At 45.2% G+C, this 18,282-nt stretch overlaps 2 protein-coding genes across 2 annotated transcripts in view; both read right to left on the reverse strand.

Annotated features, from left to right (window-relative positions):
* Positions 1 to 1,083: 1,083 nt before the first annotated feature.
* Positions 1,084 to 3,784, reverse strand: insm1a (insulinoma-associated 1a). Its single transcript, XM_035422138.1, has one exon. The coding sequence runs from the start codon at positions 3,435 to 3,437 to the stop codon at positions 2,013 to 2,015; it is 1,425 nt and encodes a 474-aa protein (XP_035278029.1). The 5' UTR covers positions 3,438 to 3,784; the 3' UTR covers positions 1,084 to 2,012.
* A 2,312-nt stretch (positions 3,785 to 6,096) lies between these two features.
* cfap61 (cilia and flagella associated protein 61) overlaps positions 6,097 to 18,282 on the reverse strand; it is a 34,574-nt gene continuing 22,388 nt past the window's right edge. The window contains exons 20-25 of the mRNA XM_035422136.1: positions 11,632 to 11,930; positions 9,766 to 10,105; positions 8,471 to 8,547; positions 8,072 to 8,277; positions 7,317 to 7,413; positions 6,097 to 7,005 (exon numbers count right to left, since the gene is read on the reverse strand). Coding sequence (XP_035278027.1) covers positions 6,802 to 7,005; positions 7,317 to 7,413; positions 8,072 to 8,277; positions 8,471 to 8,547; positions 9,766 to 10,105; positions 11,632 to 11,930 — 1,223 coding nt within the window. The 3' untranslated portion in view covers positions 6,097 to 6,801. The remainder of the gene's footprint in view (positions 7,006 to 7,316; positions 7,414 to 8,071; positions 8,278 to 8,470; positions 8,548 to 9,765; positions 10,106 to 11,631; positions 11,931 to 18,282) is intronic.

Here is an 18,282-nt window from a genome sequence, read left to right on the forward strand (position 1 = left end):
AAACTGCATTGCATTTACAATAACTCTCATCATTTCCTGCGGTTGGTGCTGACTCGATTCATTCACATCTCAAAGACTCGTTTCGGCTCTCTCTGGCAAGGAGCCATAATGCTCCCCGCTGGACACATTAGTGAGGTGAGGGGATGGTGGTGTTGATTCAGTTTTAGCCAGAGAACCAGGAGCAACAGGGGGTAACCTGAGCCTTCTCCCATCTGTTCCCCTGCTGTGTTCAACAATGTTTGGAGATGCACTGACGATAATGGACTCAAGGAAAAAAAGCTCCTCCTTCTAGCATGCAGTCGATAATGCTAATAACGACGACGAGCATGGGGTTATAAGCAACTACAATTATTTGTATATCTGTATTTTATAGGTGTTCAACACAAAATGAGTTATTAAGTGTTCTGTTGTTCTGAAATAACTGCCACATTTATAAATGGGTTGCTTCTTTCTTTCATTTTATAATTAAACATGTGATAAAAGATTAAAGATAATCAATTATACCAATTATTGAATTCATGTACCATAAATTCTGTGGGGTGCTAAACCTTGTCTCTGTAATCAACTCAGATAAATCACCGGTCAAAGTGCATGCAGCCTATGGATACAGCAACAATAGGGATGTTCATTTTTATTGTGAAAGTGAGATTGTTTTACCTGTTATGTTAGGCTGAATACATGACATGATGTCAAAATTACTTTTTTGAACTATTAAGACTCTAATGGGAAATTCAGAATCAACAATCAACAGGAAAGATTAAAGAAAACTGTTGAAATTTAACAGTTGAAATTGTTTATTTTATTTTATTTATTTTGCCTAAGTGTACAAGTTTACAAAACAATTACTTTAAGTGTACAAAATAATTATCATAATATGCAAAAAATTCTAACCCTAATGTGTTCAAAATTTTTTGAGGAAACGTGTCATACTTTCTTTGTCTGCGTCTTAGATGTAAACTCTAAATTTGAGCAGCTATTCAGTACACATTGGGCCTTTTGTTACACACATGTAAACATATCAACTCCTGATTTCACGTATTAGAGACCACGACTGCAAATTACTTTTACACAAAAAGAAACCTGTTCCATTTCATTTTTTAATTTTTTATTTGACTTTACAAACACGATTGAAACATACGACTGAAGCGCTATAAAAAGCTAAAGCTTAAGAAAATAACTTATTTTTAGAAAAGGATTGCATCTAAGAGCTATGTTTTACAAGATCTGTATCGATTGTATTACATTTGTGCACCGTCCCCAAAATGTGGCAGGGCAATAAAACTCAACAGATACATTCGACAACGGAAACATTTGGCTACGGCATGTAGAATGTCAAAATGACGGACCACGCAGATTAATAAATTACATACAATAGTGTGAATAAATAAATAAATAATCATGAAGTTACATATATTGCAGTATTAAAAATAACAATCATATAATATATACCCTAAGTCGCTGAAGATAAATAATAAATAATCATCAGTCATTACTTCAAATTTAACTTTTTAAGGCAGTTACACAGCCGGGGGGTATTGATGTATGAGACATTCTAATTCAAGGCAGTTATGGCTACGCTAGAGGGGCAAGTTTAAAGAAGTGTCTGTTGTTTAAAGGCAAAGCTAAAATTCAATGCCCATCAATTCACAAGCTATAATAAAGCTGAAGTGGTAGGACAGTTCACAGCCTGTGAATTAAGATAAATTTTAAAACAACTACAGTATCCCTCTCTTAGGTCTAAAAGCTATTACATTATCACTTGTGCAGAGGTCCTAGAAAAATATTTCAGATAGTCTACCGTTTTGTTTTCTTTTGATAAACTAAAATGAATTTGAAAATATATAATTAAATGTATAGTCCCATACATTTTCACACGTTTCATTGTCCATTGTATAGTTTGCAGGAGACATGTCTTGCATTGCCATGCCAACGACGTGACCTCGGTTTGGTGGAAAGAGATCCCTTCATGATACATTTTTTTTCAACGGGAAGGCACGACTTTTTCTCGTAGTTTAGCAAGCTGGTCGCACGGGCATTTGAAGAAGGATGACTTGCCTGTTTTCCGAGGGGTGACATTTGTTGATGTGCCGCGTGAGTCCCGGTGAGCTGTAGAACGTCGCGGGGCAATACTTGCAGGGGAAAACCTGGGAGGAGTGCAGGAGGCGGAGGTGTCTCTCCTGGTTCACCCTGCTGGGAAAGTTTTCTCCACACACAGGGCACAGATGGCACTCAGTGGAACTTAAATTAAGAGGGGATGGGCTTTGGCTTTCGTCTGAAGAGAGTACTTCTTTGGGTGCCTCCCCGTTTTCTGCATTTTGCACCGATGGAGAAATAACGTCATCGTGCGTTTTATTCTGCGAGGCGTTGTGTCCCAGAAGGTGCTTTCTCAGGTGCGTCTGGCGTTTAAATTTCTTTCTGCAAAGGTGACAATCGAACAAACCATCTTCTGACCCCGACTCGGACGAACCGGGACTGGGTGTGTCTCTGTCACTCCCGACTTCGGATCTAATGTCCTTGATGTCCTGTGACAGAGACTTATCACCAGAATACACATTAACGATTTCAGATTTGGTAACTTGTGTAGCCGTCATCGCAGTTGCACTTGGGGGTCTGGGTTTGTGCCAGCGCCTGTGAGAGGCTAGGTTAGCCGGGCAGCTAAAAACCTTGTCACACTCGGGGCATCTGTATTCAACCCTAACAATTCTGGAGCATTTGTGCTGAGCTAAAGCGAACGGGTCGCCGTATTCCTCTCTGCACAGCTGACAGATGAATTCCCCTAAAGGCTTGTTACCCCCTGTTGACGGTTGCCTAGGTTTTTGATCTACCGGTCCTTCTTTTATTCTCAGGCCAAGCACAGGGGAAGTGGTAACCTCGTCTTCAAAATGAAGTTTCCTGATAGCTTTGGGTTTCTTTGATACATGTTTGCCCTTGCGTTCAGGATCGGAAAACGGCCTTTTGGTTGTGTTCCTGATAGCAGCGGGCGGTACGGTGCTGGCGGTGCCGTTCCGGTTGCTGTTGCTGGTACCTATTTTCAAATCCACCGGAGCAAACAAAAGTTGATCCAAATTCGTCTGCGCTGCAGGTGTCGGAAAAGATTCAGCAGAAATTGGTGAGCCAAGATTGAAATGTCTCTCAAAATACGTCCTCCCATGGTCTTTGCTGACGGGCCGGGTGGGGCTGTACAGCGCTTGGTACACTGCCTCCGGAATGCCAAACTGAACTGGTTTAGCATCCTGCCTTGAGATTGCAGTGTCTGCCTCATTATTTGGTGATGCTCCCGCATTGTATTTAGAGCTGGATAAGGGAGAAGCGGGAGGCGATGCTTCGTTTTGATTTTGAAACTCTTGAATCTGATCCTGACCTTCCTCTTCAGAGCGAATCCTGTAAGACACAGGTGTCGCTTTTTTGTTCCTTTTTACGAGAAAACCTTTTGGCATCCTTGCAGATAGTGAATAAGGCACTTAAAATGGATCGTTGTAGGTTTAAATAAAATCCAGGTTTAGGAGATTGCTGATGGACAACAAACTTTGATTCACGACGTGTTTCTCCTTTACCATTCGTCCTCTTCATGAAATGTTTTCGTCTTCAAGGCATAGCTGCACTGTTTTTAAGTAGAAATGATGCTATTGTTCTCGCCCCTTGTTGCCACATCCCCGACCAATCAGATTGAACCGAGTTCCCAGTGGATTAGCGAGTGGGAAGGACTTGGATTTCGAGGGGAAATACAGGATTTCGTGATTGCCTGGCAGATGTACATGTGGTTTATTATATTACTGAGGGTTTATGCAGCTCTCCCTGATGAAGGCAGAAGCCTGGACACTCCTCCTTTTTACGGTCTGGTGGGTTTCTATACAAATGCGCACGTGCCACGGCTTTGTGCGTCTCCTCCGCTTTTTTGGAAGGGGAGGGGAGGGGAGGGGGGATGCTCAGTGTTCGGTCTAAAGGAAATGTCAGTCACTACAACGATCATCAGAATTTAAAATAAAAATGGAGGCTACAGTGTGCCTATCAAATGGACGCAGAAACAAAGATGTGAAGCACTGACTGAACTGAAATGTCCCTTTACTATAACGGCGTTCAAATCAAACCAAAATGTTGTTTATTCCGCTAACAACTAGGCTATACAAATAAATTTAATCCATCATCAATTAAATATATATTTTTTAAATAGATTACGGGGGTTTGCGTAATATTGCAAAGTCATACCCACAAACAAACAGATTGGTAGAATAAGGTATAGGCTATAGAAAGACGTGTCTGATTTGGCAGTTTAACCGTGCAGTTATAAATCAGTCATCTTACGCATACATAAATAATTATTAGGACGCATTGTTTAACATCACAATAGTCATGCTTGTCCAAGCTGTAACTCGTTTGCGTTTGAAAAGGAAATTGACCACGGTGAAATATAGGACTCGCAGGAAATCTGGTCAAAATATAGACGCGTGCTGAGTGTAATCACTGCTTCGAACAAAGCAGGCCATCCAAAAAGGCCATTCAACAATTATCTCTCCATTAAAGCCACAAGATTTCACTGGCCTAAATCGTGCATGACAAGGGATGGATAAGAGTATTTCAAGTTTAACCATTTTTTTGTTTGTTTTATTTTCTCCCAATACTGAAGTTTCCCTGTATTAGCCTGTCTAACATTTCCTTTCTTGCGAATATTGCGCATTTCTTAGTACGTTCACTTTTTAATTTTTTTTCTATGCGAAGAATTATCAATATATTTTATAACAGAGTTTAATTATATTGTCCATGTGAAAATATAAATTTGTCATTGTCTTTTAAAAAATGTGGTAAACCTTATGTAGCCTGATTTATTTGTTCATAAGTATTACAGCCATGGTACACAAACGGAAAACCTGTCAACATTTACAAGTTTACACGTGTCATTGAGCAAGTCTAATTTTAGCACAAATATAACTGGGGAATACGTTTCACCTATTTAAAATTATCATATGCATAAGTTTTTAAAAATCTTGAACCTTCCGATTGCGATCAAACAAGGAAGTGGTGAATACTCAAATTGAAGGCAGATGTAGATTAACAATCAAAATGAATTCAGACATGTCGCTAATAGCCTGTAGCTATTCCGCCACTAAACTCTTGGATTTAACTGTTGACTTTGGCTCAATTGTTTATTAAAAAAGTAAATCAAAATATCTAAACTGAAGTTATACTAGCATGTAGGAAGCACTATTAACTGGTTTGCGTGTAGCTGGTGATGGTAGCTATGCGCTGACGACCTTTCCAATTTCATTGGACACACGTTCAATGGCGCGTTGGAATTGGGTATCTTTTCATGACACTTGAAAACCCGGTTATCATCTCTTATTGTTCTCTGTATTAGCATAAAGCTGCTGTATGACCAAGTAAGATAATTCACAACCAAAGGATATGTCCTTTCTCCTTTCAGCTTATTCACTGTTCCGTGCGCGCGCACATACACCGATAAAGACACGCGCACACGCACACACAACTAATTACATTTTAGGAATCGCATGTAACTACAAATTAAATTACCTTTGTAAAATTACGTAACAACGCAGATATAAAATAAATTCATTTTGTATTCTCTAGTGTTTTTAGAAGTTAAACAGAATTAACTCTAAATTCTCTGCACAGTTCTATCACAGTTTGACTGGTACTATTTCAGAGGCGCGTGTTCGTGTTTGTTCAGTGGCGCGTGCTGCACAGCAAAGCCCCACCGAAGATTCGCAACTCATTAGCATACAGCTGCCCCCCGCCTCCCACACCTCCCCCTCCTTTACCACTCTAATGTACACACTGCTTGCTTTCATCTGTGTGTTATCTGTGTGGCGTGCAGTTACTCTGAAATGCAACGCACCTTACACAATACAAGCGTATCACCCGAATGGTTCAGGCTTGGCGTTACTCCAATCAGCAATAAACACCGGTTTATTGCCAACGCTTTCTCTCCGAATCTTGCAGTTTTGGATAAAAGGTGGGCCAACCGAGCAAGACAAACGGCCTCAGTAAATATACAGCTCTATACAGTAAACGGATAATGGGTTGAATAAAATCAAGTTTTAAAGGCCCCCACCACATAAGTAATGACCCGTAATAATTATAAAATCTATAATTTGCTCTTTTATTTATTTGATACATAGCTTCAGACAAGACTATGTAACATGCAACAGATAAACTGCATTCATATATTTTAAAATATGTTTGTTGAAGGTCCACACTGATTTAGTCAACAATCCAAGGACAAAACACAAAGATTTTTTTGTGCTAGGCTTTCTTTTCGACTATATTTTGGTTGAACATGGGGCCTACACGTGAATATAGGAAAGAAACGAAATACAGACCAACTTGCGAAACGTTAGAGGTCAAGCAGATGCAATCTAAGGCCTGTCCTTGAATACTGCACACTACTAATACATTTGCATTTCCAAGACTCATCACTTTAGTGAAGGCTTCACAGTAAGGGCAGGTAAACGAACAGGAAATAGTCAAATACCTCATGTTGTTGATAAAATACAGGTAACAGTGTTCTTTAATTTTTTTTTTACAGATTTGGGGAACTACGATTTTATTTATTTAAATATGAATGGGTGGCATATGTTAACATTGTTGTTGGATACATTTAATATGCACATCTTTTATATTGATTATAAATAATGTACTAAGATGAAAAATTCTAGCATTTTGCAATAAAATATGCAATGGGATTTTGAAAAAGGCAAAAACATGTGCACGGCATGTTCATAAAGGAGATGTGAGCATCTCAGATACCTCTGGAAAAATGTAAAAATACACATAGACTTGGTGCTGCTATATAAACTGTGGTTGCGCGTACATGGTCAGGTGGTAGCGATTGTACTTCAGGTAGTTAAGCACACCTCTCTTCAGGGGGGTCAATCCATCACTTTTCGCGAACACCTTCTCCAGATACTGATTCGGATCCTCTGAAACTACCAGCTCTCCTTCCACCATCTTCTGGATGACCTCGGGAATCGACAGCAAGTTGTCTTCACCCTGAAAGAAGACAACATGATATTACTCTTAAAGTGGATTTTTAAATCTTTACTATTTATTTATTTAACCTTTATTTACTCAAGGCAGGCCATTGAGACACACCACAGGCCACTTAACTGTATAATTTTACAGTAAACAGGTCAAATTGATCTATGTAGTTTTTTAAAAAGAAAATAAAACAAAAATTTGGTGTTGATTTTATGCCATATAATGTTCACATACACTATAGTACAAATACAGTACAGAGATATTGCTTATCTTATTTCATTCATATTTGTGTGTGGGAGTATGGGAGAAGCACATAGACAGACCTGTATTTTGGCAGACTCCATAATCTGGCGCACCTCCTCTTCAAAATCCACAAAGCGATCATGATATATAGCCAAGCACCACCTCTCCTTAAAATAGCTGTATAATGCAAAAAAAAAGAACATGTAGTATTTTTTGCTCTGTTGTGTATATTGAATGGTGGCGAGAATTCTTCAGTCATAAACTGTAGAGTTCTTCCTTAGCCTACAAGCCCCTTTGCGATTGCTGTTCACCAGTGCTCACCAGTACTCTCTTAATGATGTAACAAATGGTTGACTGTGGTAAGCCTGTGGTAAGATTAAGTCATTGATTAAGTCAATTCCAAGCAAGTTACTCTCTCTTTCTTTCTTGCTAACTCCCCCTAATTCAACTTTACTGATGTAGTAGATATATTACTACCAAGTAAAACATTACAAATAACAACAGTAAGCTCTATTTTTCTCTCTCTGGCAGAATGGGACTCCTCTCGAGGCCGAAGTCATGGAGCAGGTAGTATGGATTTGTGTTATTATATTGTGTTAGTCTTGTGTTATGGATTTGTGTTATTCTACTGTGTTAGTCTTATGCTATGGATTTGTGTTATTCTATTGTGTTATTCTTGTGTTATGGAGCAGCAGTACAGAAGCTTGCATGTCAGTTAGTTTAGGCTTTTCACTTTTTTCTGAGCATTTTGTAGAACACAATCCAGTCTCAGATTGTAGATCTGTTGACTGTGTTGAGTAAAGGTAGAACTGAAGAAAAGAGAGGTGCGTTGTACCTGTAAAGGTCAGGGACGAGTCCCTGGTCAAAGCGGGCACACAGTCGGTTCAAGAGCAGCTCGTGCCTCCCGTACAGGCACAGGTAGTTGGAGACCGGGATGGGCCCCGTGGAGAGGCAGGTTATGGACTCCACGAGGCCGTACCGATTCAGAAGCAGCCGGAAGTAGTTGCCCTCCTCGATCTTCCCGGTCACAATCTCTCTACCCTGGAGGGAACCATAGAGGTCAATTATCATTACGTGATATGCGCTGCCAAGGTGCGTACGAGGTAACAAAATCCAGATAGCTAGCGTACACTGGCTCAGAATGTACAGCTGTCTTGTAAACAGCTCAAACAGGAAAAGGGTCTCAAAGGGGCGTCTGAAGATGATGTCACTGAGGTGCATATTTGGTAGATACCGTGGATGATGTCACGGAGGGATTTATGGCAGGTTTTGCGGCATGGAGATAGTTGTATCCGCCTGGCAACCTCCCACCTGTGTGTATACGAATAAGTAGCAAAAAAATAAAAAAATAAAAAATATAAATATATATGTAGAGAGAGAGAGAGAGAGTCAATACAGTTAGGATTTTAATATCAGAGTTAAAAATATATGCAAATATATAATAATTATAAAGAATGTTTTCAAATGATTCTTGAACATTTTCATAATGAAATAAAAACACAAATATATTGTTTTTAAAATATTTTTTTTTCCGCTAAATATACTGATTCTTATTTTTTTAATAATGAAATGTATTGGTTCAATCCACCAGTGCAAACAGATGTGTAATATTCTTGCATGTAAAACATTATCTATAATCACAACCTGCACATTTTCCCTGTAGTCTCTGATCTCTTTACTGCACAAGTGATGATGTATTTAAGCACTACGCAATCAACACTTGTTCATATTTATCGATCCTAACAACAGAAGATGAATGGTGTTAATTTGTTTTCATTATGATTCATATTGTGACTGTGTAAAGCATTAAACAGTAGGCTCGTCATGGTGTTACTATTTTGACACAAGTGTTACTTCCCTCTAAAAGACCGGTGACACCTGTATTACCAACCTTCGCCACTAGGGGGTAAAGTATAATAAATACAAGGCAAATTAATTTTGGTAATAAATAGCCTAAATTTAACTTCCCTGACACAGAGACATAACAAACAACGTAAACAATGTGGCCTCAGCATTGCAAAAAAAACATAACATAAATATAAAATAAACAAAAGAAAACGATGAGTTACAACACTGTAACCCATCTACGACAAGGCAAAATGATTACTCACAATAGGCTCTTTTAATGGTGTCACTGAACAGTGATAGCGACACATAGGCATTCAATATTAAAGTTGAAGCTGTGCAAATATACTTTTACTTTTATTTATGTTGTTTCCAAGTTTGAAATTTTTGGCGTGTACCATTTCATGGGAAATTGTGCAAACTCGAACACAACGACATTGATAATAAACTCACAGGAGGACAATAGTGATTCAGCCCTTTGGACGTGAACCAAAGCAATTACAAAGCACTGCTATTGATAGAATAGAGATAATTACATTGGTGCAGGCTCGTATACCGTATGCCACCGGTTAAACCGAACACGGCAACAAGCCAAGAGAAAACGCAATATTATAATGCAGCCGAATGTTATAATGGAGAACCGAAACGGTGAGCCAGGCCGTCGAAGAGCACGCGCTGCCTGACCTTGTATCTTAGCCTGGGAGTAGATGGGGACGAGCCGATCCGCGCTCGGGTCGAGGTCCTCCTCCTCTTCCTCCTCCGCCTCCAGCGTGGGGTCGAACAGGGGCAGCAGCACGGCGGCCAGCTCCACGCCGACCTCCCGGGAGCAGAAGCGCTCGTGGCCCCGCCCGTCGGCGTGGTAGGAGCGGGCGAACTTGGTGAGCGGCCCCGCGGCGCGGATGGAGGAGTCGTTGGTGTGGAAGGCGGTGTCGATGACCAGCCCGCCGTCGTACACCAGGCAGGCGTCGTTGACGGCCGCGAAGGCGTCGCGGTCCACGCCTTTCCTGTAAAAGTTGAAGAAGACCTGCAGGATGAATGAGCATTAAATTAGCATTTAGCAGACGCTCGTATCCAGAGCGACTTTTTTTTACATAGCATTTACATTACATCCATTTATACAGCTGGATATATACTGAAGCAATGAAGCAATGGATATATACAGGTTAAGTACCTTGCTCAAGGTTACAACGGCAGTGTCCTAGTGAGGACTCGAACCTGCGACCTTTAGGTCACAAAACCAACTCCTTACCCATTACACTACACCAAAGAGCGACAGAGAGCGAAGGCCGTGAGGGTAAATAAGGACCGTTTGCACCACCCCCAGGTTAATGCTACAGAGAAGCCCTGGTGGGTTTTTTCCACTGCTGCTCTAACTGATGAAAGCTGGGATTAAGTTACCACCCAGGAGAGGAGTATGGCTGGAGATTCAATCACCATCTTTTGCAGGAGCAATCAATGTCAAGGAAATGGTCTCTTACTGAGGAAACCATAACCTTTCATGACTTCAGCCGACGGAGGATAAAGCAACTTTATTACTAGCTGTTCTTAAATATAACATTCCTCTTGATATGACAGCATATGATCTGTTAATCATAGGATCATATGATTTTAATAGTGAACCTTAGACACCCAAATCAGTGCAGTTCAGTTGACAAGCCCATAAATAATGGAGACACATTAAAATGTCTCACTGTGAGGTTCTGAGAGGATCCATTTATTTAACTTGGTTAAGTAGTTGGGTCATGTCAGAGGCATAAACATGATAAATACACATGAGACTTCATACTTAGAAGCACTTAGGAGGTAAGTGAAACTGTACAGCCTTGGTAAACTATCAATAAATTTCAGGCGGTATTCAGGAGATGAAACACACACACATATATATACACATACACACACACACATGCTTAGACACACGCATAGAAACACACACATGCTTGCACACGCACACACACACACACACACACACACACACACGCACGCACACACATACACGCCCAGAGGGTAACTGGTGCCACACCCCTAATGCTGAATAGCGATCTCTGGCTCGCCTGTGACAAAGCCTAGCTGCTGGCTCTTCTTCCTTTAAATTATCTGTCCCCTCAGGTCGTCCATCTGGAGCCTTTATTCTGATGCTGAATAATGTTGGACCGAAAAGTTCCACCATTACCTCAGGCCTGCGGGGGCAAAAACAGCCTCTCAATCAATCCGCTTCTGAAATTCCAAATAATGTTGAAGGCGGACAGTGATACAGAGCGAATGAGACTGTTTAATCAGATCATGCGACCAAGGCAGACCTGGGTCAAATACGTATTTGTTCTGGATTCAAATACTTTTCGGTGCTCTATTGATCTTGCCTGGTGTAATTGAGCCTGCCAATATGACCAGAAGGCGAGGTTTGCACTTTTTGAGAGTGTTTCATTGGTTCCAGTACACCAGACAAGATTACTAAAACGTAGAAAAGCAAACAAATACGTATTTGACCCAGGTCTGGACCAAGGACAGGCGAAACATTAGCACAAACGGCTAACGGACCGGACGGGGACTCACTGAGCACGACAGGGTGACGGGCCCGCCGTCGCAGGTGAAGGTGACGGAGGAGAGGGGCTCGGGGGCCTCCCCGCCGGGGGTCCAGGCGAGGAGGAGGCAGTCGGGGTGCACGCGGACCTCGCTCCGCCTCAGGGCCTCGCGCACGGCCCTCTCCGCCTCGGGGCTGCCCAAGCGGGGCGGGGCGGCGGGGTCCGCCGGCGGGTGAACCAGCCGGATCCGCGAGCCCGCGACGCCCAGGTCCAGCAGCTTGGCCACGCAGGTGTACGCGTCCACGGTGTCACCGTAGACGACGGCGTCACCTGAGCGGGGAGAACGAGCAGAACATTTTGTAAACTAGCCAAAAATTGGTTTCATTTAAAAAAATGATTCATTATTTACTATCCAGTTTATGTCATTAGATATTTTAAAGGTACCTCACTCAGCAAGCAATCAAGCCAACCACCCGTTGGATAGAAGCCAAGTTCCTTAACCACAGCACCACAATGCGGCAGACTGAAGTTTCAAAGTGGAGTTATCCTGCTCCCTCTTTGCTAAATGAGCGTCCATTAGCAAGCTTCTGAATGTTATGTGTATGTTTTAAATGCTTTCCCGTTTCAAGGCCCACCTTTGTGCTATGGGTACGCCCTGGCCATTCACGAGTACAGAATGGCAGTTTATCAAAGGCAACGAGGAAGCCAGGAACCGTGTTCCCCTTGTACTTTTAGTTTTAACAGGAGAACATTTGATTATATGACAAGAGCACTGCTTTCTATAGCACTGCTGTGCTAGTGTGCTGAGAGATGGATAGGAGGAGGTGTTGTAGTCTGTATTTCCGGTCACTTGTCTCCCCAGTACTGTCTCTGTGTCTGTGTTCCCTGAGCTGCTTCACTCCCCTGTACTTGTGTGATTTCACTATTCGGGTGGTTCTGGGTTTTCGTGGTTTCCCCCCTTCTTTCCAGTCTCGCTTTACTTTCTTCCTGCTGATTTCTAGTTTTACTAATTTCTACTAATCCCTACTAACTTATAGATTGTAAAGTACTAACCTCACTAATATACTAACATGTGAATATTACTAATGGACTAACACACACTAGTTTTGGGTTTTTGATAGTTTAGATCACTATACTAATACATTAACCAGTCTCCCCTTTTCCATGCTGCGCTGTAGCTCCGCCCCTTTTCTTTCTAGCCTGCTCTAACGCTGAGTTCTGCAATTGCCTGCACCTGTCTCTTGCTCTAACTGCACCTCTCTCTCTCTGCACGTGTTTTACCTGCTAAACCCAGGCCGTCTGTTATCATTGTTGTCTATGTGATTCCAGTCCGCGTTTTGTCAGTCCCCTGTCATTTAATTAGTTATCCTAATGTTCTTCACCTGGATGTTGTTTGTTACTCCGCCCTCACTCACTTAACCCCTCCTTGATTGTTATCTTCCCCAGTGTATAAATGTCAGTCTTTTCCACTTGTTTCTTGTCAGAACGTTGATCAGATTCATTGTGCCGATTATTTGTAAGCCTTTGTATTTTGAGATTCTTGCGACACCCCTTTGCCCGACTTCGAGTTTGCCTGCCCCTTTTGGTTTTGTTTGATCTGGTTCGACCTTCGCTTTTCTTTGACTTCTCTTTTGCCTGCCCCTTTGTACCTTCGCTATCTCTGATCTCCTGGTTTTTGACTTTTTGCCTGTCTTTTTACTTTTCTTCTGGAAACTCGATTCTGTACCGCACTATCTCTGATCACCTGGCTTCGAACTTCGCACGGAATAAAGACAACGTTTTCTTGGATTTCCCTGGTCTGCGTGTGGGTCCTTACTCTGAACGTAACAGTACGTTCTGACGAGGATGGACCCAGCGGACCCTGCCCAGGTACAATTTGTACTTGGGCAGCAGGGAGCCATGTTGGGACGCCACCAGTCCCACTTGGAGTCGGTCTCTCACCAGCTGCAGACTCTAACCTCCTGCGTGGCAGAGCTGACATCTGCACTCCGGGCCTCCTCGCCTGGCTTCGCTCCCCAGCAACCTGCGGCTCCCGCTACGCCTGACATCCCACCTGCACGTGCTCGTGAACCCCACCTTCCTCCTCCGGAGAAGTACGACGGAGAACCTGGTGGCTGCCGCCCATTCCTTACCCAGTGCCGGCTGATCTTCCAGCTACAGCCAGCTACCTTCCCCACTGAGCAGGCCCGAGTTGCCTACATAATCACGCAGCTCACCGGGCGAGCTAGGAAGTGGGGAACGGCTGCCTGGGAGGAGGGGCTTCCCTGCGTGCAGACCTCCACGCTGCTCGCAGAAGAGATGAAACGGGTCTTTGACCGCTCCAAGCACGGCCACGATGCGGCGCAAGAACTCCTGCACATGCGCCAAGGTGGTATGACGGTGTCGGACTTCGCCATCGATTTTCGTACTCTGGCTACCGCCAGTGGCTGGGAGAAGAAGGCTCAATACGACACCTTCCTCAATGGCCTGTCTGAGCGCGTGAAGGACGAGCTGCTGACCCGGGACCTACCCGAGGACTTCAACGATCTCATTGCCCTGGCTATCCGCGTGGATTCACGCATCCAGGAGCGCCAACGGGCTCGCAGTCAAGGTGTCTACAACCGAGCAGTCACTGAGAGGTCCAGGACCACTGCTGCATCCCCTACCAACCCCAAACCTCCTCCAGTCATGATGCCGGACCCGGAACCCATGCAAGTCAACCGTGCTCGCCTGACCCAGGAGGAGAGGGATAGAAGGATGCACACCAGGTCCTGCCTCTACTGTGGGAAACCAGGTCACTATGTCGCAGCCTGCCCGTTAAAAGACAACGCCCGCTAGTGTATCGAGGAGCACTAGTGGGCATGATTCCGACTGAATCCTCCTCAAAACACCGGACTTGCCTGCCTGTCACCATTGAGTGGGGGGGACGAACCAAAGGGACCACCGCTCTCATCGACTCCGGGGCCGAGGAGAACTTCCTGGACGCTGGGGCCGCCGAGAGATGGGGAATCCCCTTGGAGAAGGTATCATGCCCCCTAGTGGCCAACTCGCTCAATGGTCAGAAGTTGGCAAACATCACCCACACCAGCGTTCCACTCAAGGTTCGGCTCTCCGGTAACCATCAAGAAGAGCTTCGGCTCCACATCATTGAATCTCCCCACTCACCCATCATTCTCGGGCACCCCTGGCTTGAGAAGCACAACCCCACCTTGGAATGGAACTCGCACAAGATTTTGGGCTGGAGCCCATTCTGTTTAGCATCTTGTCTGCGAGAGGCCCATTCTTCTGTTCCCGAGTCACCTCATCCCGAGAAGCCGACGGATCTGTCGGCGGTTCCTCCCGAGTACCTGGACCTTAAAGAGGTCTTCAGCAAATCCCGAGCCACCTCTCTGCCTCCTCACCGCCCCTACGACTGCGCCATTGACCTGAAGCCCGGCACCACTCCCACCAGAGGTCGATTGTTCTCCCTGTCTCGGCCGGAGACGGAAGCAATGAACAAATACCTCCAGGAGTCCGTGACTGCCGGCATCATCCGTCCTTCATCCTCACCAGCGGGGGCCGGATTCTTCTTCGTGGGGAAGAAGGATGGCTCACTCCGGCCGTGCGTCGACTACCGTGCCCTCAATGACATTACGGTCAAGAACCGTTACCCACTTCCCCTCATGGCTTCCGCCTTCGAACTCCTGCAAGGAGCCACGATATTCACCAAGCTGGACCTGCGCAACGCCTATCACCTGGTGCGCATTCGAGAGGGCGACGAATGGAAGACAGCCTTCAACACCCCTACCGGACACTGGGAGTATCTGGTGATGCCCTTCGGGCTCACAAACGCACCAGCTGTTTTCCAGACACTGGTCAATGATGTTCTGAGGGATTGGATAAATAAGTTTGTTTTCGTATACCTGGATGATATCCTGATCTTTTCCAAAACTAAGGAGGAACATATCATCCAGGTCCGCAAGGTGCTCCAGAGACTTTTGGAGAACCGCTTATTCGTCAAGGCGGAGAAATGTGAGTTTAGCTGTAACACCACTTCTTTCCTGGGGTACATCATCTCCGCCGGCAGCATTCAGATGGACCCCCAGAAGATCCGGGCGGTTGTGGAATGGCCTCAGCCAGACTGTCGTCGGGAACTGCAACGTTTCCTGGGCTTCGCCAATTTCTACCGTCGTTTCATCCGTAATTACAGTTCTCTGGCAGCCCCACTCACCGCCCTCACATCCATTAAGACCCGATTCCAGTGGAACGCCCAGGCTGAAACAGCCTTCCGAGCCCTCAAGAACCACTTCACCTCTGCACCCATCCTTGTTCATCCTGACTCTGCTGCCCAGTTCATCGTAGAGGTTGATGCCTCCAACATTGGGGTGGGAGCCGTTCTCTCTCAGCGTTCACCCAGAGACAATAAGATCCATCCCTGTGCCTACTTTTCTCACCGCCTGACACCCACGGAACAGAACTACGACATTGGGAACCGTGAGCTGTTGGCGGTGAGGATGGCTTTGGGAGAGTGGCGCCACTGGCTGGAGGGCTCTCAAACACCTTTTCTGGTGTGGACTGATCACAAGAACCTGGAGTACCTTCACACAGCCAAACGCCTCAACTCTCGCCAGGCCCGATGGGCACTCTTCTTCTCCAGATTTGACTTTACCCTTGCTTACCGCCCTGGGTCGAAGAATACCAAACCTGACGCCCTCTCCCGCCGGTTTGAACCACCCACCAAGGATCCCTCACCTGACACCATCCTCCCGCGGAGCTGTTTCATCAATGCCATCCACTTGGACATCGAGGAGAGGGTTCGTAAGGCCCAGGAGGATGAGGCTGGTCCAAGTAATTGCCCAGCGGATCGTCTCTACGTTCCTGCCCAAGTCCGCTCTCAAGTTCTCCTTTGGGGCCACGCTTCGCAACTTTCATGCCACCCGGGGGCCACCAGAACCAGGACCTTTATTCAGAGACGCTTTTGGTGGCCCTCCATGAAACAAGAGATCTTGGACTTTGTGGCTGCCTGCTTGGTCTGTGCCCAGAACAAACCCTCTCACCACCCACCCTCAGGTCTGTTACAACCCCTCCCCATCCCACACCGCCCCTGGTCTCACATAGCGTTAGATTTCATCACAGGCCTACCCCCATCCAACACTTTCACCACTATCCTCACCATAGTTGATAGGTTCTCTAAAGCTGTTCACTTCGTTCCCCTCACCAAGCTTCCCTCTGCTAAAGAAACCGCCAACTTACTCATTCATCACGTTATTAGACTACACGGCATCCCCACTAACATAGTTTCCGATAGAGGCCCCCAGTTCACTGCACGTTTCTGGAAAGCTTTCTGCTCACTGTTGGGTTCCTCCATTAGTCTATCCTCAGGATTTCACCCCCAGACCAATGGCCAGACCGAGCGGGCCAATCAAGTTATTGAAACCGTCCTTAGATGCCTCTGCTCCAAGAATCCCTCCTCATGGTTTTATCAGCTACCCTGGGCAGAGTATGCCATAAACTCTCACACCTCCTCTTCCAAACTTTCTCCATTCGAGTGCTGCCTAGGGTACCAGCCGCCTCTGTTCCCTAGTCAGGAGGAGGAGGTGGGGGTCCCCTCAGCGGAAGCCTTCATCCGGCGCTGCAGAAGGACATGGAAGACCGCTCGCTTCAACTTGCTTCGCGCCAGCGCCAGGATGAAGGTGACGGCCGATCGCCGCCGCTCTAAAGCCCCCTCCTACAGAGTTGGACAGCGTGTTTGGCTCACCACCAGAGACATTCCCCTACATGTTGAGTCCCAGAAATTAGCTCCTCGTTTTATTGGCCCCTTTCCTATTGTTAAAATCCTCAGCCCCACTGCTGTTATATTAAAGTTACCCTCCACCATGCGCAGAATTCACCCCACTTTTCATGTTTCCCGCTTAAAACCCGTTGTTACCCATCCCCTCTGCCCTGCCCCTGAGCCCCCCCCTCCCCCCCGACTCATTGATGGTGGTGATGCCTACACCGTGAACAAACTGCTGGATGTTCGTCGTCGGGGTCGCGGCCTTCAGTACCTGGTGGACTGGGAAGGCTACGGCCCCGAGGAAAGAAGCTGGATCCCCTCTCGCTTCATTTTGGATAAGCAGATTGTTAAGGACTTTCATGTTAAACACCCTGTGCCACCGGTGAAAACGCCAAGAGGCGTTTCCTAGGGGGGGGGGTACTGTTGTAGTCTGTATTTCCGGTCACTTGTCTCCCCAGTACTGTCTCTGTGTCTGTGTTCCCTGAGCTGCTTCACTCCCCTGTACTTGTGTGATTTCACTATTCGGGTGGTTCTGGGTTTTCGTGGTTTCCCCCCTTCTTTCCAGTCTCGCTTTACTTTCTTCCTGCTGATTTCTAGTTTTACTAATTTCTACTAATCCCTACTAACTTATAGATTGTAAAGTACTAACCTCACTAATATACTAACATGTGAATATTACTAATGGACTAACACACACTAGTTTTGGGTTTTTGATAGTTTAGATCACTATACTAATACATTAACCAGTCTCCCCTTTTCCATGCTGCGCTGTAGCTCCGCCCCTTTTCTTTCTAGCCTGCTCTAACGCTGAGTTCTGCAATTGCCTGCACCTGTCTCTTGCTCTAACTGCACCTCTCTCTCTCTGCACGTGTTTTACCTGCTAAACCCAGGCCGTCTGTTATCATTGTTGTCTATGTGATTCCAGTCCGCGTTTTGTCAGTCCCCTGT

The sequence above is a fragment of the Anguilla anguilla genome, chromosome 6 (assembly GCF_013347855.1).
Source record: "Anguilla anguilla isolate fAngAng1 chromosome 6, fAngAng1.pri, whole genome shotgun sequence".
Taxonomy (NCBI): Eukaryota; Metazoa; Chordata; class Actinopteri; order Anguilliformes; family Anguillidae; genus Anguilla; species Anguilla anguilla.

Excerpts from the sequence above, each read along its gene's own strand:
- insm1a (XM_035422138.1), bottom strand. The coding sequence starts at position 3,437 with ATGCCAAAAGGTTTTCTCGTAAAAAGGAACAAAAAAGCGACACCTGTG.